Here is a 26,973-nt window from a genome sequence, read left to right on the forward strand (position 1 = left end):
GGCTACTTGACCACTCTATTGACTTTACGGTTGTTTACAGTTTTATTGCCGTGACCTTTAGCCAGATAATATCGAACACGTGCGGAGTTTAACTCTATTACATTGTTTATATTAAGGAGATAATTACACGTTACTGCTCCCTATAGCTGTATGTAACACAGTTATCACGAGATAACACGTCCTGTCAATTCAATATCACGCGACTTAACTCTAAAGGAATTGAGGTCTCATTATTAAAAACTGAAGATACGGACGTCTACATGAAATTGATATGTACTATCAGGGCCGTTTAATTTTAATCTATCTACCATATACTTATCGCGTAGGGTTTGCTACTGTAGGGTCGGTGTTATCAAGAATGGAGGCGGAGATTGTCCAATCAGAGCGCGCTACCGATTAAGACCGTACCAGTAGGTTTGGTGCGTGGCCAATCACACGGCGAGTTTCGTCAGTATGGGAGGGGCTTTTCTGTTTGGCATTAAAACGTGATTAATCATTGTATAATAAGTGATTGATCGTTGCCTCCCGTTCATTCCTACCGCACCATACAAACTTGTGAAGATACCGGATTGGCAGTGATAAGGGGAGCTAACGTTTGATGTTTATATATCATATATATATAGTACCCAAGGAGCTGATTCTCATATAAGTCTTTCAGTGAAGGCCAACCGAGGGCTAAAGTGCAAAAATATAGATTTCAAAACGACCCATCAGACAACGACGATATCACAACACTTCTTAAATCATCCTGACTTTTTAATGTGAGTGTAAAATGTTGTCAACATGGCGAAAGAAAACGTGTGTCTGGACAATGCAATGATATTGGACACGAACGTCTTTATAAATACAAGGTGTAATTGTATTAACACTTACCTAATTTAGTTTGTTTCAAGATATTCACTTTAAATATATTACGACAAGGGATTATTTAGAGAGCAACTTTCTAAAGCTGTTAATTTGTAAGTTTCTACAAAGCAATTGACATTCGACTTCCTTACAGTTTCTGTTTGGATAAAGAAGGATCACAATATCAGACATAGGAAACTTCTACAAGTTGACAATTTGTGTTTGATTCCGACGGACAGTACCATGTTGGATTATTGTTCCAGTGACGGGTCCGGGACTTCTGGATACCATCCCAACCCTAGCCCAACCACGATGGCTAACTTGTTAAATATGGGCATGGAAAACAGTCGGGTAGGACAGCCGGCATTTGTACTAAGCAGTCCTCCTTTAGCTGCCCTTCATAATATGACAGAAATGAAAGCGCCAGCTTCCTCATCTAGCATGCTCACTCAATCCGGGTACTCACAGTCTAACCAGAAACAATTTTCTTGGAATGGTACGCCACATGGAATCTGTGACATCCTCAGTCGCCCCAGTATGGCAGCTTTAGGACTTTCCCGTCTGAACGCGGCCGGGATGTATCTCAATTCGCAAGGAAGACTGCCAAAGTTAGCGGAGCTACCCGGCCGGCCCCCGATATACTGGCCTGGTGTTATAAACGGAACGAATTGGAGACCATCAGGTAAGTTTAGTAAAAATTATATCTATAAAATATAATCTCCGAAAATATTCCAAAATTATATGTCGTAATCCGAATATTTTTTCAAATTTATTTTTCATATTTGACAACTTTTAAATCTATCAATTTATTGATGACAGAAAACTCCTTGTTAAATGAATGTTCTACTTCTATGTATCACATGTTTTATTGTTAAGCCAAACTCTTAATAGAGGTTTGTAATATATAGGTGTCAGATCTATATAAGTGTTTTGAATTCCTTTTTGTATCATTTATATGTGGTATAAACATTATTAAATAGAAATTGACAAATAAAACATAGTTTTAACTAACATAAAAATAATTTCTTAATAACCTATAACGCAAATTTCTAACCAAATAAATCACAAATCAATTACAAATATCACATAAAAATACATAAAAACGACGGCAACTATTAGTGGTATTTAGTTATCAATATTGACCTATATTCATGACAGTTCTAGGCCCCGTCATGGGTGCCTTTTTAACCCCAGGTTAAGGTTATATACATAAATGTTTTAAAATAGAAATGTTACCTACCATATATATATATGTGTCCATTCATCCGTCTTTTGGCCACTCTACCTCTTTGTGATTGTATTTCCTATATTGCCCCATGTGGGCCGGAATTCGTTAATAAAGAATTGTATTGTATATATATATATCAATTAAGGAATTATGTAGTCTGAGCTACTTTAATTTTGTAATGAACTGATTCAGAAGATATTTGTCCATCATTAAAAGTAGAAATTTGTGTTTTAAATGAAATTCAAAAGTAATTCATTTCAGAAAGAGTTTCGACAATGCAAATTCACACAAACTAGGTGAAAATCAAAACGCTTAGAAATACAATATATTTCTTAATTTAAACAAAAAATCAAAAAGAGCATTTAAAAAAGATATATATAATAGTTATATATCAATTATCAAATATTCTATAATGTGATTTCGTGTTAAGTGTCCATGTAGTATATGAGGTATATAAGTAGCCACAGAAGCTGTAAGTGGTAGGTAAGTACTTGTTAAGTGGTGAGTTTGTGTCGTATAACACAAACGGTGGAGTCGGGTCCGATTCCAGTCGGCGGGGTGGGTTGTCGGGGTAGCCAGGAGTTAATGTTCCCGGGTAAGTCGAGGCCCTAACGGTACACAATGTGTAAGTGTCGGGTGATTATAGGCCTGTCTTAGACAACAACAATTAAAGTCTGTTTCACACAAACACAAGATAAAGTACTCATCTAAGCACAGCCCCAAATCTCATCTGACATAAAGCTAAACAGCCCTACTGTCAAAGATACCAACACAGTCATTCTCATATATAGGGAGGGTTCAAATTCTTACATGACTATTTACATTTCATTAAAGTATATAAATAAAGTTAAAATAGTTCTTCCAAATAAATACCACCAAGAAACTTATTTTTTACCAAAGTAAGTGTAGAATTGTAAAATTGCCTATCAATAAAAACAAGTTCCTATTTTTTTCTTCTTTTTTTTCTTCTAAATTTTTGTATATCATAAAATTAAATCTAACATAAAATTTCTATTTTAACTTTATATGTTAGTCTACAACTTTAACACGTCTACACAAAGGTTATGCCTTATTAGCCAGTGTACAAGCTAAGGGTATAACCTACTAAGAGACCAGACACAGAGTCAGCTCCGTAAACTATATTTTTAACACTAAATAATGCTCTCGTACACCGTACATGTTTACGATGAAACTATTCCATATATCCTAACGCGCGGACCAGATGTCACAAAGAATGTCCCTTTCTATTGCTAAACAAATACAGTATTATGAAACCGCGTGTACTCTGTCTTATCTCAATTTCCCCACACTTTGAAAAAATGAAACAAACGTATTTTTGTTATAATTTTTTAATGTCTGGAATTTTGTTCTTGGCTTTATTCTGTATGAAAAACTTGACTAGAATTATGTTTAATGGTAATGCTATACTCAATAATGATATTTACAGGCGTACAGCGCCACAAATATTTCGTCACCGACAAATAACATTTATGATGATGTTACTACATGGGTAAAGCGTTCATGCATCTCTGTCTTAAACTGTTAGTTTTCCAGAGTGTTCTCTGTACTTTGTCATTTGTTGACGCGAGGTTTAAAAAACATATCTTAAATGATGATAATGCTTTTCTTAACTTCTCTCATTAATATATATAAATCTTATAAAAAATTAATTCAGATACAAGGTTTCTTTCAGATAAAACCGCAAAGAACAGTCCGAAAAAAAATATCAATGGAGTGGGTTTTGGCACTTCTCGAAAAGCACGTATAAAAATATATTTCCTACGTTTTTAATTCAGAAAAAATCTCCAAAATCCTTATAATTTCTTTTTTTTTTTTAGTTTTCTACAAATATAAGATTAGTCTTTGCATGCTTCAATCACAAGTTGTTTTTTATCGAGAACAATATTTTCCCTTAAAAAAATGTCCGTTTGATGTAGCGAGTGAAATTAAGTTTAGTGTTATTTCGACTTATCTTGACCGTTTTACGTTTTAAATATCAAGGGAAGTTTACCATTGAATCTGGTCTCATGATAATAATGAATGACTGACAGGTTTATAGACCGTGTGGTCAATGTCAGTAGCAGAAGATTACGGAGGTGTATTTGTTTTGTACCTGTAATTAATTTCCCACCTGGTTACTACAGGTAAACAGTTACCTGGGAAATTGACACGTGTTTGGTAACTACCCTAGTCATAATCGTTACCGACATAATTAAGTGGAGTGGTAATATACTACAAACGTCAATGTGATGTGATTATCAGGAAAAATACACCGTGCAGGAACCGGAAATGAGATATCTAAATGTAAAGGGGACTAATTCCGTAATTAATTTATGAACATTGATACAAATAAGAATGTTGATATTTTACATTTTATGAATATTGATATAACGACATAGAACACATAGCACGTGCACATTATTGACAGTTTGATTAGATATGGTCTATCAAACAAACTTTCTGTACCTCTTTTTTTAATCTTTCATATTTTTAAAATAAGCTGTAAAAACATCAGTGATCGGTGGTCTGTATTCTTTCTCCTTTCCTTCCTGACGGGTGTCGTTCCATCATGATGAGGAAGACCTGTGATATCGATGTGATCACTGTCAGAATTATTTCACTCCCTAATATGTAAATATGTATTCCTGTCAGTGCTGTGTCTGTGAGACTGGTCATCAATCGATGTATTTAATGGTAAACGCCGGTGCTAGGGTATTTATCTTTAATCTTGTCTCCGGCAACTATCAGCGTCTTTCACTCTCAGAGCAAACATCTCCATTTTATATGCTTCTATACCAGACAGAGGAAGGGGGGGGGGGGGGGGGGGGGGTGTAAGGGGTCTATGTATCAATTTGACAGTATACCGAATTGCTACTCCATAAAACGGGGTTGGATTAATTTGACAGTGCAACGATTTCAAATGCTATTTCTCCAAACGGGATTGTATTAATTTGACAGTGTAACGATTTCAAATGCTACTCCCCAAAACGGGATTGTATCAATTCAACTTGGTTGTGATTTTAATGCTATAATCATCCAATCGGGAATGTGTCAATTTGACAATGTACCTATTACAGATGATACTCCTCGAAACTACTTTAAAATTGGAATTCAGTACATTTTGATACCATGTTCATTGTTTTATTTCGCATATCGTTTACCTCCCTTTGTAACACCAAAGTTTACTTTGATAAAAAAAAAAAAAAAGCTGGTATTAAGAATGTGTCTATAGAAAAAATAACACCACCACCACCCATACCCCCCCCCCCCCCCCCCCCCCCCCCCCCCCCCCCCCCCACTTGATAAACTAGAGGATAAACTTGATAAACTAGAGGATCAACTTGATAAACTACAGGATAAACTTGATAAACTACAGGATAAACTTGGTAAACTACAGGATAAACTTGATTAAACGTCTGTAGAGACAGTGTGGGTTAATGGTACAATTGTATTTGTAACATACAATGTAAGAAACAGTGGGTTATTTATAGGGGCTGGGGTTGATATGTGGATATCCATGGGGGCTGGGATTGGTTTGGGATTCTGAGTATCTGTGGTAATGCTGATGATGGTGTGGTATCTGGTGGTCGTCTATGGGTCTATGGGTCTATTGGGTATATTGGGTGTATGGGTATAGACTATGGGTCTATTAATTCTGATGTTGGTGTGGTATCTGGTGGGTCGGTCTATGGGTATATTGGTCTATTGGGTCTATTGGGTCTATGGGTATAGACTATGGGTCTATCAATTCTGATGTTGTTCTTACAGACATTTTATCTGCACGTGTAATATTTAATGACCAACCAATAAAAGAACATTATATTACAGGTCACAGTTCGGTAGTGGTAGACAAGGATGGAAAGAAAAAACACACAAGACCAACGTTTTCAGGGCAACAAATATTTGCCCTGGAGAAAACCTTCGAACAGACCAAGTACCTAGCGGGCCCAGAGCGCGCGCGACTCGCATACGCCCTCGGGATGTCAGAAAGTCAAGTCAAGGTAGGTCGACCACTCGTCTGTCTTTGTCCTGTTCCGTCTGTCTGTCTGTCTGTCTGTCTGTCTGTAAACGTATCCATGTCTTTAATTTGTGTCAATAAATATGACATTACCGAAATATTCTACATACCAAGTATATCCGTATTATTGGGGTTACTCTTTATAAAACAAAACAAAAAACAAAAAAAAAACAATGTACTTGTTGACAAACAAGACCCGACTTTATAAACTTAGGTTTTAGAGAACACCAATTATATTTAAATGAAAATTATTACCAAAATGACAATCTGACAAGCCGAATAATAAAAGGTAATACTTTGTACAAAAACTCCACTACTGTTCTGTGTGGGCTGTGAAGTAAAGACGTGGGTAGTACATATAGTGGTAGAATTTATCTGAGTTTAAAACGTTCTATGTTGTAGACATATGACATGTAAGGTTGAAGTTTGACCTCACCGTTAAACAAACATTGGACGGCTGCGGACCAGTTCTAGATATGGCCTTTCGTGGCTACTTTTGATAAACTACATTCACTTAAATACTTTCTTAACACGTAAAAGTCTTAAGCCAATATCAGACGGTACATTTTCCGGCTTTAGATGGACGTCCACCCCTGAAGTTGTCACAACACCATTCCATAGGATTATTTACAAAATTATAGTATTCATCATTGGGAAAGAATCTGAATTTTAAAATCAGATGGTTGTTATTTGGATAAAAAAAAAGAGGATATTTCTACATCAAAAAGAATTGCTTTAAAGGCGTATGTATATAATGATGAAAAATACATGGAATTGATTTTCTAAGCAGGCGATTGATATTTTAGATATTAAAACGTCTCTGTGACCCTGTTAAGCACCGCCAGGATAATTACACAAAACTAAGGATGTCCGTTTGTAGAACCAGCAATAAGAATAGAACAAAGTTTAATTACTTCTAACTACAAGTATAAGCTGGTGCTACCCCCTCCCTAAACTTACAGCACTACAAAGATAACAGATTTATCAAAGACACACTTGTTGCTTGTGTCCCCTTAAACATGTCGGATGGTTTAGGGGGATCTATTACGATTAACACTGTAACGCTAGCACGCGGGGTTCCTAACTTCTATATGATATAGCACGCGCGCTAACATGTCCTCCTCGGCAGGTGCTCTCCGAATCCCCTTCAATCGATGGCCCCAGCTGGCAGGGCCACGGGGCTGGCCCCACCTACAAACTTTGGACCACATGTATAAATAGCTCCGCCATTGTGGTAATCTGTTTACAGACACTTACGTCACAGGGTGTGATAATTGAAAACGACATTCCGTTAATTAATCAAGAAGAAAATAGTCTCCCTATTATAAAGAAATGGTATGCTATGACATAATTCTCCCTAAACTGGAAATTCTGTACTGGCGACTCGTCACTCAGGTAAAAGTTACCTTTAGGAACAGTAGGCCGTATTTTTGACAGAAAACGAAATCGATAAGTACACACTGACTGCACTTGATTCTTTTAGAATCCATTGTCAGCTATCGGAATCATGGGGACTTGTTGCTTTAAATACATTCGTATAGACCGTGGGTTGGACATCACAGGGACTTGTTGCTTAAATACATTCGTATAGACCGTGGGCTGGACATCACAGGGACTTGTTGCTTAAATACATTCGTATGGGTCGTGGGCTGGACATCACAGGGGCTTGTTGCTTAAATACATTCGTATGGGTCGTGGGCTGGACATCACAGGGGCTTGTTGCTTAAATACATTCGTATGGGTCGTGGGCTGGACATCACAGGGGATTGTTGCTTAAATACATTCGTATGGGTCGTGGGCTGGACATCACAGGGGCTTGTTGCTTAAATACATTCGTATGGGTCGTGGGCTGGACATCACAGGGGCTTGTTGCTTAAATACATTCGTATGGGTCGTGGGCTGGACATCACAGGGGCTTGTTGCTTAAATACATTCGTATGGGTCGTGGGCTGGACATCACAGGAGCTTGTTGCTTAAATACATTCGTATGGGTCGTGGGCTGGACATCACAGGGGCTTGTTGCTTAAATACATTCGTATGGGTCGTGGGCTGGACATCACAGGAACTTGGTACTTTAATACACTCGTATGGACCCTAGGCTGGGAATCACAGGGACTTGTTGTCGTATGGACCCTAGGCTGGGAATCACAGGGACTTGTTGTCGTATGGACCGTAGGCTGGGAATCACAGGGACTTGTTGTCGTATGGACCGTAGGCTGGGAATTACAGGAACTTGGTACTTTAATACACTCGTATGTGCCGTTGGCTGGGAATCACAGGGACTTGTTGTCGTATGGACCCTAGGCTGGGAATCACAGGGACTTGTTGCCTTAGAATTTGTACCGAGTCCCTGTGGTCTGAGTAGGTTCTTTGTGTAACGGTCATATTGTCCAAACTCTGCTCCGTTACGAAAAGAATTAATAGTTCCATTATGTGATTGAATGAAAATTAATACAGAAAAAAATGAACAGAATAAGCATCTGATACAAAATCATTTATTTGCTTTGACAATAAAGCTATTTGTGTATTGGTTTTATTGAGAGATCAGTTTACCAAATATTTGTCCTGCTCTGCCATTTGTTCAACAGATGTCATAAATATAGGACAAACGTCCCAATATCTTAAGAAAGTCACGTGATTATCATAAATAACATTCGAGTAAAATTTCGCAAGCGATGTGTAGAATTTTCGTGGATTTCCCCATAGATATGTGTTAAGTGATCAATAAAATCTAACACTCGTTTTCGATATGGTATTGGTTTGTTAAACATGTGATATGATTTTGATATCACTGGTTAGCATTATCAAACTATCCGGAAATATCAAAACTATACATGTATCATGAAAACACACAAGCAGAATCCTCTATATACCTGTTTTGATGATAACTCGATATCAGATTTAATGACCAAACAGCCGATGAGAAATCAGTAAATGTTTTGATGTTAAATCAGTATATGGTTTAAGAGAAAACCTGATGATTTGGGTATATCTTTTGATGAGAATATCTAGTATAATGCCTGGTTGTGTTTGGGATGTCGTTGGGACCAGACGCGTGGTATAACCTTTAGTCGGATTAAGTGTCTGCTGGGCAATAAAATCCTGTATTGTGCCCTAATTAATTAAAAATCCTCTCCTCTACACGGAAGGGGAGGGACCCCTATTCCTCTCGTTACAAACCCTCCTTATCAATTGTCTCGCGACTATCAGAACGTGCGTCGCACGGAGTCTAATTATGATTAATGTGTTGGCGCGTCTTACGGCCTATTGGCCGGCTTACCTTCCTGTTCCGACGGGATATAGACATCAGTCCGACATCACTTGGAATGGCGGCGGATTTTAAGGACTCAGATTAGATCTTCTTTGCTGATTCTGATACAGATGTTTATAGTATTAATGTGTCAGTAAAAGCCAGCCCACTTGTCCGACATTGCCTCTTAACTGTCAGAACGACACCAATTGTCTGATTTTGTTCGATAGTCATTGCTTTACTAAATCTGCTGCTGTAATGATCCAAAGAGCACGTGCATTCGTAGTATCTATATGTTAACATTACAGTCACGATAAAAACTTCTCGTGAATATTTAGAATACTTGTATTTACAATCGGACTCAAAACAACTAAGATACAAAACGTAATCACAATAACAGTATAATTAGCCGAAGGACTGAAAAAAAAATAATTCGATTTCAACACGCAGAATAATGTTTCCGAATCTTTCTATTGCAAGCTACGTTATGTAACTCAACACATCCACAACATGGCCCCCTTTATTTGTGTCTAAAATGGAAATGGCTGCCGGAATGACCAAATAAAAGAGTCTATACACATTATTTTCAAGAACCCAGAAAAACCCCGTGGGGTGAAACAAAGGACAAATACGACAAAATGGGGTGAATCAAAGGACAAATACGACAAACTTGGGTGAAACAAAGAACAAATACGACAAACTGGGGTGAAATAAACGACAAATACGACAAACTGGGGTGAAATAAACGACAAATACGACAAACTGGGGTGAAATAAACGACAAATACGACAAACTGGAGTGAAACAAAGGACAAATACATACGACACAAAGCCAGTAAGTCAACCAAATCGGACAAAAACACATTTGACAAACAAGACTAACTTGTTTGATAATCAGAACACACGGAGGAAAAGTTATTCACATGTTATAACAACAAAACAGAACTATGACAGACGGAAACAGAGTAAAGGACAATGTGACAAGCATAGGAAAATACAACAGCGGATAGATAGGATATACAGTGGACAATGATCAATAACATAATTACGCATTGGACAAACAAAATCAGCATATAGTGCAACAAGGACAAACAAGGCTTAAGCACGGGGAAAACGGAACTAACACGTGATACAAACGGAACTAACACGTGATATAAACGGAACTAACACGTGATACAAACGGAACTAACACGTGGTGCAAACGGAACTAACACGTGATACAAACGGAACTAACGCGTGATGCAAACGGAACTAACGCGTGATACAAACGGAACTAACACGTGGTACAAACGGAACTAACACATGATACAAACGGAACTAACACGTGATACAAACGGAACTAACACGTGATACAAACGGAACTAACGCGTGATGCAAACGGAACTAACACGTGATACAAACGGAACTAACACGTGATACAAACGGAACTAACGCGTGATACAAACGGAACTAACACGTGGTACAAACAGAACTAACACGTGATACAAACGGAACTAACGCGTGAAGTAGAACATGAGACAAACGGAGCTTGTACATGAAACAAAGAAACTACAACATGAGACAAATGAACTCGGATATTAGACGGACAAAGGAACTAGGATATGTAGATCAAAGAGGTCATGCATTGTACAAATAAGAGTTAACCCGTACACATATAAAGACATATAGAGGGAAAACGCTAAACCAAGACTTACATGACAAACAAACTACATTAATATTACGCGGAAAATATAGCCTATACTTATAGTGCTAGTCTTTGTAATAACGGCATCGATCTCTATTATTACAAACCCATGAAGACCATGAGGATTTTTTTAATCATAAAACCGTTTGCTTCTCTATATTGCCAATGTGCAGAGGCATTTAACACGTGCGTTTTTAATTTGCACGTGTATTTCACATCAAACAGAAACAAGGTCCCTAAGAGAGTGGTGTTTACGTTTCCAAATGATGCTTAATTTCTATATAATTGGTATAATTAACCAGACATGTTCATCCGGAAGGGTCCTAAGATAACAAGAGGCCAGGCAGGCTCATCAATAATCACCGTGTAGCTATATTTGTATTTATTTAAACAATTTCTAGTTTGGTAAATAAATAAACCCGGCTTTGTATGTGTCTGGTTTTTCTGACCGTCCTAGCGTTGCTGTCTCACTGAAGCGTGCATAGATAATTCTATGTATGTCCAGTGGTACTCCTTGGCATGGATGATTTCTTCACAAATATTCGGCCTCCAATTCATCATTGTCATCTTCGTCGTCGTTATAATAATATATAGTAGATGATTCAAAGGACTCTAAGGATACGCCCAGTATTGTTTTTGCCAATGAAACAACAAACTCATTAAATAGTCATTAAATGTTAATTTAGTTTTTTATTACGTTTAAGCCAATCCTTGAAAGTAGGACCAAGATATAATGCATTGATTAGATATAACACCTCACGTAGATTCCTTGAAGTAATAATGATATGTCTTATCAGTCAAAATATATAAAATGGAAATTTGACAGACCGAAGATCGAACTTTTAAGTAAAATATACACATGGAATATGTATTACATGTACTTAACTGGCAATCACGTGTACTCAGTGTTGAACTTATTAATAATATCATATTTATTCACGGTGTATGCATATTATATCTTCTCTATTAACCAGTACGGACCAAGCAATGAAGATTATATATGTCATTTCGATTATTTTGTCATAAATATTATTTTAATATTTTTTTTATCTTTAAATTTAAAATGATAAGATACTTGAGTTAAAATCATGTATCCGGTAGTTGTAAATTCTCCGGTGATTTATGAAATTCCTTAAAACTGAACTGAACAGGAAATGATGTGAAGTTGTAAGGTGTTAACACCATTCTAAACTGTGTTGATGGATGTTTGTGTTTGTCAAGCTTAGTCCACACTTGTGGCCGGAATCCCTTTCGGTGTATTACGTGGAATGTCCATCATAGGGTCAGTATTGGCCGAAATCCCTTTAATCTCCGTTACAAGGCAAGAGTTACACATGGTCACCGTTTGTAGAAAAAGATTCCCATTCACACAAATCCTTGTGATGTGTAACTTGAATGAAATACCCATATGGAAATAAAATTTCCTTGACAATACTGTTCATTTCCTAACATCTGACCGTTGTCCACTTGACGATTATCAAACCAGTGTTTGGGTAAGTCCGTGATTACGAGAGCACGGTCGGCAGCCTTTGATGACTTGCCCCGCCCGAATGTCCGGTATGGCGATATCGGTAACACCTTTGTCCGAATCCTTTAGCCTTATCTAGCGTTTCATTGACCACGACTGGACAAGCCCCATCAATCCCCAATATCCAATTAAATGAAGTAACTTGCTAATGCGTTAACGGACAATCACAGTGTGTTTTATCTCCCATTCATTATCAGTATAATAATAGCTGTCTATACAGGCCTTTCCCTCATATACCCGAAGACCAGACCAGACACGACTTCTGAACCAACTTAATATCCGAACGACCAATGTCTTCAGGAAAATTTTCCTTTGGCAAGAGTTTAATCAGACTTCATGTGATTTTAATGCATCCTATATAAATTTAGTCTTTTTTAATCTGATATGTTATGTTATAAGTTGTTTTAAAATAAAATACACTTTTATAGTGTTTCACAGAGTTTCTGTAATAACAAACGATGTTTGTTGGTGACCTTTAAAGATGAATCCTTTAAAGATGAATTCATTTAATGTTTAAAATTGTTTCTATTTTATTTAAAATTGAAATTTGACAAATCTTCTGCGTGTTTACTACTTAATTTCTACTTAACGTTTAAAGTAAAATATCAGTCGATATTGTTTATGCTGTATTATTTGATACCAATGGCAAGTTTGTAACGTTATTCTTTTCTTCCAACATATTTCCTTAAAAGACTACTTGAATTGAATAAACACTTTAAAGTTTGTTTGTTTTTTTTTTAATTTATTTTTAACTATGTTTTATTTGTCAATTTCCATTTAACAATATATATACAACATATAAATGATACAAAAAGGAATAAGAAACAAGTGTCAAGACACTTATATAAATATGACACCTATATAATATAGGGTGACGTTACATAACAGCATAAACATGATAAAACACAACATCATTTGATCAATATCTTGCCAACAAAATGAACGCCAAACCACCACTACACAAATAATTAACTCTAGTTAAGAAAAACTAATAAAACTTTCTATATTCAGTGTTTTTTGGTATTTGGATATTTGAGACCTCCACTCGTATTTTTCGTGTGGGACTTTCTGAGTACCAACGATCTTTGTAACGAAATTTGTATTCTGATCTCGTCTAAAAAAAACTCGACAAAATTACTGATATTCCATTTATCAGCATTGCAGGTAATCGTTTTTCATTGCAGACTCCCATGCCTAATTTCATTTAAACATTTCGTTCATTTCTTTGGCAAACGAACTGGACACAAGTTTTTTTTATATAACATCAAAAAGTCCCTTTTCACTATATATATTAATTAACAGCAAGGAAACCACATTGTTGATCAACAAGAATTTTATTTTACATAAAACATTGTTTGCGCAATTAATTAAATAAATTCTAAATACGTGCATCATTTATGTGTAAACAAAGTCAGCAACACGTGCAAGCCTGTTTAAAATTTTAAAAAGAGGGACAAAACAATTCTTTTAAGTAAAAATGAATTTGAAACCGTTTGGAATCTTAATAATAATATTGAATCTCAATTGAGAACAACTTGCGGTTAGCTTGGCCAGTCGTTCTAACATACACGACCACCTGTTAGACGTTTCGACCAATACCCTCTGAATTTTATCTACCCGGCGTATACAGCTAACGAAATAAATCATTCAGTTCACCATCCAATTTTCATAAAGTGATAATAAAATCAAATCTTATAGATATTTTGAAGATTTATGTTTATCCTCAGATAATGTATCATATACTTTAATATATAATGTTTGGAATCTTATCGGCGATGTAAATAAGTACATAGCTTATTTTAAAGTCGTTCGAGCGTTAGACCGCCCGTTATAAACAACATACTCCACCAATAAGTCTTAAACTGATCTTTATAGAGATTTTTGGATTCTAATAATAATATACCAAGATTTTGATAAAATTCAATATAAATTTAAATTAAATTGTCGACAATTACACAATCGATTCAGAAATGTCACATACAAACACCGTCTTTAACAAAACAATATTTTCGAAGTTCTGTACTGTAAACAATTTGGATAATTTAATGAATTAGCTGCGTTACAATTTCATCCAGAAAAAATGCAAATACAAAATATATTTTTAGTGCATTCAGAAATATTAAAAGGAAACAAGTTGTTCCAATCGATTAACTTTTTTTTAGTTCGATATGCTTCATTGTCATCAAATATGTTATTGTACACAACACGGTTATTTGACAATTTGCATTTATTTTTTTGCGTTTATTTTTTTATTCGATTGTTTTAATTTTGCGTCAACGTGTTCTTACATATATCGCGTGAAGATATTCCATATACATTTTATTTTTAACTGCAAGCAATTTAAAAACGGTTAGGTAACTCATTTGGGTGTTTGTGCGACAGTTTTCCTCCTAAACAAATATACATTTAACGAGTTGATAACACCAATAAATGACACCCACAGTATAAAGATTATCTAATTAACACCAAAAAATGACAAAAATAGTTGCAGCGTCAGGAAAATGGTCGCTTATCAGACCGGAAGTAATATATACAATATAGAGACTGAATAGGATAGACTTTCTCCGGGATGCGATTAATTATTTTTCCACTTTAAATTTAAAGATAAAAAGAGAGAAGTTCAAACTTAGGAGAGAGGTGTTAGTATATAGTAGGTACATTTTTGTATTGTATTAAAATATACAATTGTCTGTCCTTGTTGTCAATCGATCATAATCGGTGTTTGTCACAGATGTATAGTAGTATCAATGATCACTGACATTCTGGGTATACAGTGAAAGTTATCCGTGTGCCTGATTCCGGAATGTTGCTGTGCACAACTAGAGTCGGTGTAAAAAGGTGATTAAAAAAGGTTCACGAAGCCTCAACCAAGCGCCAGACAAAATTAAGTTGTCTGAAGCGCCATTAAAAAAAGTGAAGGCACACAATTTAAACCCATTTCTTGAAATAAAAAGGAAAGCATATTTTGTATATTGTCCTATTTTTGTGACACATGTTTATTCTTGAAATGCTCTTTTTTAATTAACCACTTATTGGAGTTATTGGGCGAAACAATTAGACTCCTGGAGCCCGCTACATCAGGACTCAAGACGACGAGGGATTAAAATGTAAACATGACATAATTGAATCGTTTCTCAACAAATCAGTAAAATATCGTCTAACAACAAAAATCACCGCTCTTGTTGGTTATGAAACTATTTCGTTGTGTTCTTTCTAAGAGACATATATAATCATTTGTAACAAAACTGGCTTCATGTAGAAACGTAAATCACAAACTTATCAACAAGATAAGCCAAAAACATTACGATTTTATTCAAAACCGCTGTAAGAGTAACAACAACAAGAACAAAAAGGGAAAAAATACAATTGTCTAACCATTGTTTGCTCACAAATGCCTAACCATGCATTGTTTGCTCACAAAAAGGACAACGTGATATTGTTCGGAATGCATAACAATGCCTTTAAAAGAACAATCCTTATCGGAAGACCTCTGTCTCTGGTCACTAGATAAGGTCCTGTAGAATACTGGACGACCCATGTTGTTGAGAAATCATTAAAGTACATTTTTTGCTTGTCGAACCTCTCTGACTTTTAATCAAATGAATAAAATGCTACCAATTTCCGATGAAAATCTCCTTTATGTAGCATTATCCGGCATGATTGTTTATTCATCACCAGTAAACATCATAGTTAAGACGTTACGGCGTCAAAGGGTGTTAGCAAAGTCCCCAGGGCCCCCTCCCAGACAATGGGCCTGCCTCTTCATGAGGCTGCTTGTGTCCCTGCCAAGACAAAGGTATGTGTTTCTGTAACCTCTCCCCTTTCACAGACAAGCAACTTTCGACTCCAACATTGCTATTTAAACTGGTTTCCAACTTAATTAAGACATGTTTATTCAAATCAAACTGTTTATAAAATCTGTACAGAATTTAATGTTTTCACACTTAAAGAAAACAGCCTGGTTTTTATAATGATCCCTCAAAGGAACTTTGACAATACAGTTTAATACTCCAACATAGCACAGATCTTGTGCATTACAAAACATTAATATACTCATTGTAACATCTGTAAGTTTCATGGCTGCCTCTGACAAACATTTACGCATTTCTGTCCCTCAGGTACAAATTTTATGTGATACCAGTTTCCGCGGATTAGACTTCATTCGCACATCAAGCTCAGGCGATTAGATTTTATTCGCTCATCAAAGACCATTTGTAGGAGCTACTCACAGATGGTGTGATTCGGTCACACCTTCCGCCATTCACTGAACACATCGTCACTCTGTAATAAACCAGCATCTAGTCAGGGATTTTTTTCTGGGAAATACGGCCTGCTACCACTGTCAGTAATCACCTTCACCACAGAGGGAAAAAACCGCGAATTACCGACATAAACGGTACTGATTACGAAGTATTTTATGCGTAATTTGTTCTCGCTGTTGGGTACCATTTTGAAATTGGGCGGATGCATTTATACGGTCTGTTAAATTATGCATACAAAGGAAAATCGTAACATTTGATATAATTGATATTTTTTTCAATCTCTTCAAGGTTGTATCTTATTTTCTTACTCGGGCATGAACGACAATGCCAGGGTGATATAATTTTAAATGGGTGATATTATACATGTAGTCACGACATTAGGGCAAAAGGAAATCAATTAAATGTTGAAATCCTATTTTGATGTATTTAGGCTTTAGCAAGCACAAAAAAGTGAAATTACGTCAATTCCTTGTGCTGACTCGCACTGCGCGAGGTATACGTCATTAATTCATTGTTAAATCATTACGAATGCGTAGTTAACATAATTGGTTTATTGCCACATTAAAAAACTAATATCTCCTTTCAAATGGGTCTCCGTATAAATCCATCTTTAGTTTAAATTTTACCCTCATTTCATCAGATATTAATTAGTTTACACGTTGGTAGGCCTTTTATATTTTAGACATTTCTAATTATAGCCTGGATTTCTTCTTGTACTGGTTGGTCCAAAGGAACATGAAGGTATTGCTTCAACCAGAAAAATAGTGTCAGGGGAAATTCCCATTTTATAAAAACCAGAAGTAAAAAGATCAAAGAGGGCTCACAAATTGTTACCACTAATTGTCACAAGTTAATCAACATCTTAATTAAGCAAACAGCGTCATAACGCTAAAATCAGTTTCATCGTTTTATTAACTTATGGGAATCCTAAACTTTAAATTTCCCGTATGAAAGCATAACATACATTTTCATAACTAATAGTGTCCTTTATAACAATGACTTGATAGTGGGAAGGTATCGTAAATCCTTCTAAGTGCTGCTAAGTATGTTGCCCTTGCCTTGTCTTGGCAATCACAACATTCTATCATGACCCTTCCGACAAAGATGATAAATGTCTCTCTAATAAGCTGATCGAGTAGATTTATTTCAAATCATTAGCTCAATGTCATACTTTGTGTGTTTATATATCCTCAAATATTCGTCTGGCTGAGCCACTTCTGTGCACTAATACCGTTTAATGAATAACATGACACGCATCCATACATTTACGTTTTCATGGAACCGTCCGACGCGTTGATAAACTTCCCAAATGCATTTACCACTTAATAAATGGACAGTGAATCACGGTCATTTCAATAATATGACGTAAAAGAAATGAAGGAGGCCAAGATGTTACAATAGGCCGTAGAAGCCTGATTTGTAGTATTGTATACAAGATATTCAGCCTCGAGTATGAGCAATCGTTTAGCGTTTCTGTTGGCTCATTTGTCTCCATTGATTGGTACCATGCTCTGGACGTGGGCCTGCTAGCGGGGCGCTGCTATGCTCTCTCGCTGGAAATGCTGCTTAAACATTTTTTTCGTAACAACTATGTATTTCTATGAGCGTTAATGAAATTTGATACGATTTGTGAATTAATTTCTCTTTTCTTGTTCGTGTTCATTTGATTGATTTCACTTGCTATATGCCCTAATTAATGCACGCTTAATTAGGTAAACAGTACAGCGAATTATGTGGCTGATGATAAAACGGTCCATTCAGTATTGGTCCACACGAACGTGGCGTCCAAGTTCTGTTTGAGCAAATGTACATTATACATGCTCCCCTCAACACCAGTAAATATAATAGATAGGTTTTAATCATTCGGAAAATCATGGCAAAGCGACAAACCATTTTGATATCTTCATTATTTTCTCCATCAAATGAATCAACTAGACTAACGCCATTGGAAAGAAATGAGTTAAAAAAGAAATGTTACTTTGATTACCTGTTGACCAAAAATGCTGTTATTTTTGTATATAAAGTGTATCTACTTTACTGTGCTTTCAATGGAGGACTGGTCACACCGATGTTAATCAATGAGATCAATTTGGAACCTGGCGCAATTCATTGTTTACCATTAATGTCTTAACAAACATGGGAATATAAGAGTATCCTTACAGACGTGTGACAATCACAAAGTATCCGATAAATGATTTAATTACATTTTTTGCCAGTCATATATAAGAAATTATCAAGTTGATGAAAAGAAGATCCAAATGAACCGAATGTAGAATAAGTCGTAAATTTTCTGCACTTCTTCAAAACACGTTGCTATTTTTTTTTTTACAAATTAATCATTTGAAAACAGTCATGCAAGCAGAACTTATAAGGTAGGAGAACATTCAAAATGGCGCCGTGTTGTCAAGCGTGACGTCATTTAATATCCCCTATATATTTGTAAAATATGGTATTATATCACATGGACATATCGGAGATTTTTCCACAATCTATTTTGAAAATTTCTACACAGAAAAATAGCGTAACTTATCAACACGAAGCCTCTGAAAGTTAAATATATATAGATAGCTGTACCTGGTAGAGTTGTAAGCCTGTTGTGTTTATTTTTACTTTAAGTAGATTTTGTTTTAACCTTTCGAACTTATTACCGGCCAAAAGCTTGCTTTTAATGATTTGTTTATCTTCATCACTGTATCCCGACATGTAGTTTGACGGCACTGTCGGCCAGACGCTTAAGCGGTGTCAGGGTTTTCCAAATGTTTGTACGTTACGCAGCACCAATGGTACAGACGGTCGATGATGTAGACCACGGTGACATTAGTTTCTTGTCAATAACTTTTTACTATTGCTGACCAAACACATTTATGTCAACACATTTTTACATGACGTTATTTTGCGGTTGATGTATACACAGTTTTCGTAGCAAACACTTATTTTATATAAGTAAAAACTACCTAACCTGGACCTGCTATCGTTTCAGATTCCTGATAAAGCCGCCGACATATCTAGACATAGCGAGCTTTGTTGTATCAAAACATATATAAACTCCATTCGTTGGGATCGTAAAATTACTTGTCCGTGAATTTAGTTTTCTCACAGTTTTACTGAAGGCCTGTAACAGCCTTACAACAGATCATAAAAACATTAGTCAGTTAGCTCAGCCCGTCGTCTGTAAGTGTCGCCGGAGACTGGGCGGGGAAAATGCTTCTCATACTGGTGTTTGGGACAACTGACTCTCTAAACAATATACACATACTCATTATATCCCCTCCGAGAACAGGTAAACAATGCCAATCTTTCCCCCTTCAGATTGTGCCACCGAACTGTTTTGTGAGTGTTTTTATTTTACAATTAACTCCGACTGCTAAGTTCAGCGGCTGATTCCAATACGTCTTGGATACAGGAAGCCACAACGCATTCCTAAAATTATTAACAACCTTGATTTGGTTAAATCTACATGTATATACTCACCGTGTACAACCTTGGGCAACATACTTCATATAATAATGAGAGATTTCAACATTGCAAAATGCAAATTTAAAGAGGATGTTTTACATGTAAGTTGGCAACAGATGTCGGTCTCATCGGTAACATCTATATCAACCCTTATATACCATAAGATGTTTAAATGCATAACGTTTTTGATGTTTATTTATCTTTATTAGTTTTATCTGCATATCATGTATGCAGAACAAACCATTGTTTTATGATAATGAATGTCCAATTAAAATCGATCGTGATTTATCATAGAAAGTGGAACATCTTTTGCATACTATTTTCCTTATTGGGCTTCAAAAATAAATATGCATCATATATAAACGATATTTCATTCGTTACTTTATTTTAAAGTGTTGTAGGTAGTATAATAAATTACTTGTATAATATTTAAGGGTTTTACCTTGAATGTATCTTTTTATGTAATGGCGATATAACTAAAAAGGAAAACTGGAGTGTACTCTAAAATGAAGCGGTTGATGAGACTGCACTATGTGTATGTGTGTGTGCGCGCGCGCGCGTGTGTTATAAACCCTAACATAACAAATATATTCAAGTTAATCCTTATAATTTGATTTGCCATGCACATTTCGTTTTATTGACGAACTATTTTCTCTTAAAAAGTTACTACGCCACTATATCAGTCAACCAGTTAGTGACAACATGAATTTTAAGCCAATGGAAGTGCTTGTTGCAAATAAGATTAAATTATAAATGTATATCATAAATCACAATCAACATCTCTTGTAAACAATTGTACTTGTTATTATATCTATTGAAAAAAATATTGGTAGTTTCACTGAAGATGGAGTTTAAAACTTGAAATTCCTTTTTACTTTGAATAAAAAGAAACTATTACAAATAAAGGGAAGTAATTCAGGGGAGACAACAACAGGATTAACCTGACAAGTTATTTAGTTCGGGATATAATGGGAGAATGTCAACATCCTGTGCGGACATAAAATTGGGATTTAATGGATGTGTTCGTTCGTGACACGGACTGACTTAATACTCGCTATTATCTTGACGCTTCCGACTTTACCTTCATAGCTTTGTCACATTCTAAAAGTCCAATTTAACAGTATCTTAAAATATCCTATTTTTCTTCGATTTCGAATAAAACACATTTAATCTTTCTTTAAATATTTCAGTGACTCTTTTATACGATTATTGTCAATAGATCCGTTTGCTAACTCCCATATAGACAAACAGACAATGGGATTTATGTGCTAGCACCTGGGTCCTAACTTAAAATTCAAATTCTATACCTCGTAAAATGTGGATGTCTATTTTTCAAAAGGTCGTTTTCCGACCTCTTCAGTATATTTCATCGCTAATAGAAGCATCTCTTCGGTTTAATGGATTATATTTGTCAATGGAGAACGGCCCTTGGAAAACAGAGTAAAGCCATTCTCGCGGAGTGCTAAACGTCTGTACCCGGTAACCCGCTAGTGCCGGAGTTTACCCCTACCTTATATCCTGTATATAAACATTTTTATTTCGACTTCATTTTTATGTCATACATGACATCCGGTGAATGTCGTTTTCGTAAACGGATTGATAAGACATAATATGCAGAATATCATTCTATTGCTTTCTTGACGTCATCATTTGTGCACAACAAATCACTGACGACACGATTTGAAACTGTAGGCGGCCATTGCAGAAAAGTACTTAAGACGTATTGTTGCATTTCAAGCTTTTTTTTCTTTTAGTATACGTTTTAACCACTATAAATAGTGGCATGGGCTCATGATATACATACGTATTTTGTGTTCGTTTTAAAATATCCACTATCAAAAAACATGAAACTGATTATAGTATGGGAGTCATGCTCCTCTCTGCTATACTGTAAAGTTGGTTATTGCTCATTTTGATGTTTCCGACGTTTTGTCTCCGAAATCATTGACGAGCCATTGAAGGACAAAAACAGCTGTATGGTGTCCCTACAGCATCACTGGTGAAACAGCTTTTTAATCTTTTTGGTGCAGTTCTTTGACTACTGGCTTTTGACCCCACAAACACGCGATCTTCAACGAGTTTTCAAATGAGATTTTATGTTAGAGTCATAGAACTTTTTATTTTTACGAGTCTTTGCGAGCAAGATGCAACTTCAAGACATTCACGAGTTTCATGTTTAATGAAACCCAATTAAAGTTTTGGTCATATAAATATTAAATTACATTTTGAAAGGTTTTAATGTCAAAATGTCAAAATAGCCATTTAGTTGCACCATTCATGACGTCACGTCATTGTCCATATTATGACGTCATAATCAATCTCTGACTGACGCAGTCAATGAAAACTCTCTAGAGTATATTACACTAGTCACATAATTATGCTAAAAAATATCACACGGACGAATTCACTGAATAATAGGACGATTATGTGATTAACTATTATATCAAACAATGAATAAACTCTTTGTAAAGAACGTTTAAATAATTCGGGGTTGTTATCGAATACAAAAGTTAAAAACAAAACAAAAACAAAACAAAAACAAAAAACAAATTTGAAGGTAATAATGAATATTAAGTTAATTGTACAACTGTTTCGTCCTCGCCATTCTCGTCAATGAACCAAATGACCGATATTGTATTGAAACTCAGAGGAGAAATCAAGAAAATGGTCACCAATGATAGTTTTAAAAAGGAATGTAAGCGTATTGAATAATTAACTTTCATTTTTGTTACAGGTGTGGTTTCAAAACAGACGTACAAAATGGCGAAAAAAACATGCTGCAGAAATGGCAACTGCAAAGAAGAAGCAAGAACAGGCAGAGGAAATGGACGAGAACTCCGAGGACATGGAAGATGATGGATCAGATGACGGGAAAATGCAAGACAGACTGGACGATTTTCTGGACCATCAAGGTTTATAGGTGTTAAGTGAATATAGTAACCCTAAGCAATGGTCCTATATACGTCACCCATATTGTGAAGTACACATCATAATGACGTAACTACAGGAAGTCGTCATCTAGTGTACTGAGTAGGATGACGTTGATACATACGTCATTAGTTACATGTACAATGATGACGTAGTGAGGCTCACGTGCTCGATCTTTATCGTGTCAAATGAGTGGTCGGAATTCCGGAGAAGTTATGAATTAGTTTGAAACTGAGGTCGATGAGTGCATTTCAACTATACTTTTGGTGCAGTTGATGTCGAATGAAGCCATTAAGCCGAGCTTAGTGTGAACTGACAGAATATTGCACATTGAAGGCCTTGAGAGCTAAACCGATCTTGGTTCTTATGGGCTTGAAGATGACATAAGAGGATTCCCGCGCTGCCACGTGACGTCACAAATAATTACCACATGTCGGCTGCTTCACATGAAGAGCACACCGACAACAGTCGTTTATTCCATACATTATTTGTGTATCAAGTCATGAAATGCCAAAATAACCATAGATTTTTGTTCTATATACTTTTTGTCATGTTGATGCAAATTTGACATTTTTACAATTGAAAACATTAGAGGACAAATACATGTAATCATGTTTACTTTTAGCCAGGGAAAATGACTTGCCCGATAGCCATTGCAGACCCGACTAAGGTTTTCTCTCGTATCTCACCAAATATTGACAAAGGAAAGCCTATATTCATTAGGAGACCATTTATCAAGATTCAGCTATCGCCAGCTTATTCTTCGTTTAACGTATTTGACAGTTGCTTCGGAATGTGCAATACCACGTCCCAGTGCTAGACTTGTACAACGCTCTCCACCTTCGAAATTTAAAATTTATAGTTTTAACACAGCCTTTCGACCTGTCGAATGTCTGCACTCCTTGGTAGGGGGTGTATTTTATCATAAAAATCATACAAGAGAACGATGACTTTCTCCAACGTTTGTTTTAGGTGGAGGTTTGCTACTGTTAAATGCCAGGGCTACAGGCGTGTGTGGTATAGCGATATAAGACTTTGTTATCCGTTCTTATATAAGAATTAACATTTGTACCAGCGTTCACTGACAGATATACCTGGACGATAGTGCTACTGACGGGGGGTAAAGTCAGATAGCATATATTACGCTCGCGGGACACCTGTTTTACTACAGCCTGACCGGGGACACGGAAGATAATGCTCCCGGCAACAATCCCTAAATCATACAATATAACTTATAAAAGTGAATTTGGGCTTGACATATATTATAATGTCAGAATAAATCCTATGATTGATGTTGTGCATGGAACTTATGCATGTTGCACTAGTGCATTAGCATATCCCGCACACCCAGTCATTGATGCTGGCTGTTATAACTTAAATCGAAGAATCAAACATTCAGTTATTAAAAATTGATTCCACGGCCAAACGTAGACGGAAATAAACAGTTATTTTAGAGTATGTTGAATGTTTAAAAGCAATTTGTTACAATTAAGTAGTGCAATATTTGATCATATCATAAGTAAGCTATCCTAAAGAACATGGTCGCAAAGAGTTGCCCTATAATTTATGAGACCATTTTGGTAACGAATTCCATATTGTTTGCATTATGAAAAAAATTAAAACAGGCAGTGACAAAATTTAAAAAAGTTATTTCATCCGAAAGTCGAAAAATATTCTTTGATAATTTTAATCAATATCTATGACGGTGTTAATGGGTTTTTTAGTCTAACGTCATGCCATGTACAAACTGTAAACAATGTATTAAATATATGTCCAGTTATACGGAATTAACGAACTGCAATAATATAGTCAAGGTTACTAAACTCTACACAGAGGTCTGTCGAGTTAGCGTCTGGCCTAATTCAATAACTTACTAATCGGTTAGAGATAAGCATTCATTGAAAGGATATTGTTTCTTTAAAACCCAATAGTGTTAGTGATATAATATAAAATCGATGAAGTTTTATTTATTTAGAGATTTTGGGCCTTCCAACGAAAACAGCATGCACCTGTCAACTTCAGAGAAAAGAAAATAAAAGCCAGACTATTCTATCACAGTGACTGAATATGTTTAACATGATTGAGAATAATCGTTTGTAAATTATAACATTTTTTTGTTTGTGAAATAAAAAAAATAATTGCTTATTTCTTTAAAAATTATCATAAATACTAATAACTTTGGAATTATGGAATGTTTATGTTTTAGAAATATTTATTTCATTGATCACTGAATATTAAAACCAGTAGTGGGTTCTGAAATTACAATCGACTAAACATGTACAGGAATTGATTCATATTAAAGATATACGTGATAATTCGATATACAATCCACATGTAAGATATTTTTATCAGACAAATGAACACTTCATTTATGACAAAACTACCAATAGGAATTTTATTTCTATAAATATCGTACGAGAAACCCATGTACATACTATTATTAAATTTAGGAATGATGTTTGTAAAAAGGAAGATTAATCACTGCCGTTTACTACAAAACACATTGATATTCCATCGGTCTGTTGTTTAGACTGATGCGCGGGAACGTGATGTATCATTGTATAAACACAAAGGACAGGATGCGATTTGTTGAGACAATTCTAGGATAGCAATCTCATACATATTTTTGTTTTATTTTTATTTGTTTTTCGACTCTGAGAAATCTATCTTCTCTATGCGACTTATCGCTATATGATATTGTGAAAATATCTCATATGGATTATTCATAATGAATGATTTTCTCGCAGATTAAAAAATATTTCATGCAATATATATATATACAATGACTGGTCTTTTTCTAGATCGTGGTATTGTTGTTATTTTTATTTCAAATCAGATCCTTTGTTTTCTAAGAAATGATTCAGTTGACACCTTTTCGATTTTTAATTTATAGCTACTATTAATTGATATATTTTTAGCGCTGAAAGCATTGCGGTATAATATTTTCTTAACAAATAAAGGTGCGTCAATTTATCTTTGCGCTAATCAGTTAAAATTTGGTATCCCGCTAAAATTTAAGTTCGCTAAAATTAACACATTTATAGAACTTCATAACTATTTTCTGGATTTTTTTTATTATTATTTAATTTTGAGATATAACTGGTTAAATAGTAACATATGATTTCAAGGAAAACTTGTAGTTTAAGGGAATATATACATCGATTTATCATAAAACTATGTAATTACCATGATAATTAGATTATTTGTTATGATATGTATTGAAGACGAATTTATACACGTGTATTACGCGAACTAGCTTTGTGATACATTACACAAATTGATTATGATGTATGTGCTAACGTTTGTTCACAAAGATTTAATAAAGAAAAGTCAGAAAAATTAATGTGTGCGTGTCTTATTTACAATGTCAAATTTAATTCAGATAGCAAAATAGCCTCTTTGGGTTACAAATCTAAATCACTGCATAATCAACAGGCAGAATCTTATATTGAAATGTTTTATTTTAATTTTAATCCTGATATTTCTATTACCTTACAAACACTTAAATAACAAATTATTATTCAAAGTATCAGATTTTATTTTCAGATTGTTTTTTATTTATACAATCAATTAATTAAAATTACAAAAATGAAATTTTGCAGTAGTTAGAATGTATCATAAAATTAAATAATAACCTTGGTATAAACATAAAACATATAGAGAATAATATTACAGTCGAATCTTCTTATCTCGAAGACGCTGGTCACATGGAAACAATTCGAGATATCCTGAGTATTCGAGGTCCGGAGTATATTTTATATAAAATTTTAACTG

At 35.3% G+C, this 26,973-nt stretch overlaps 1 protein-coding gene across 1 annotated transcript; it reads left to right on the plus strand.

Moving 5' to 3' along the window:
- Nucleotides 1–547: 547 nt before the first annotated feature.
- LOC117339607 (homeobox protein Nkx-6.2-like) lies at nt 548–26,538 on the plus strand. The gene is made up of 3 exons (XM_033901296.1): nt 548–1,528; nt 5,903–6,075; nt 23,006–26,538. Exons 1-3 carry the CDS (start codon nt 1,090–1,092, stop codon nt 23,189–23,191), a joined length of 798 nt encoding a protein of 265 aa, XP_033757187.1. The 5' UTR covers nt 548–1,089; the 3' UTR covers nt 23,192–26,538.
- Nucleotides 26,539–26,973: the final 435 nt, after the last annotated feature.

Source organism: Pecten maximus, chromosome 12 (assembly GCF_902652985.1).
Source record: "Pecten maximus chromosome 12, xPecMax1.1, whole genome shotgun sequence".
NCBI classification, from domain to species: domain Eukaryota; kingdom Metazoa; phylum Mollusca; class Bivalvia; order Pectinida; family Pectinidae; genus Pecten; species Pecten maximus.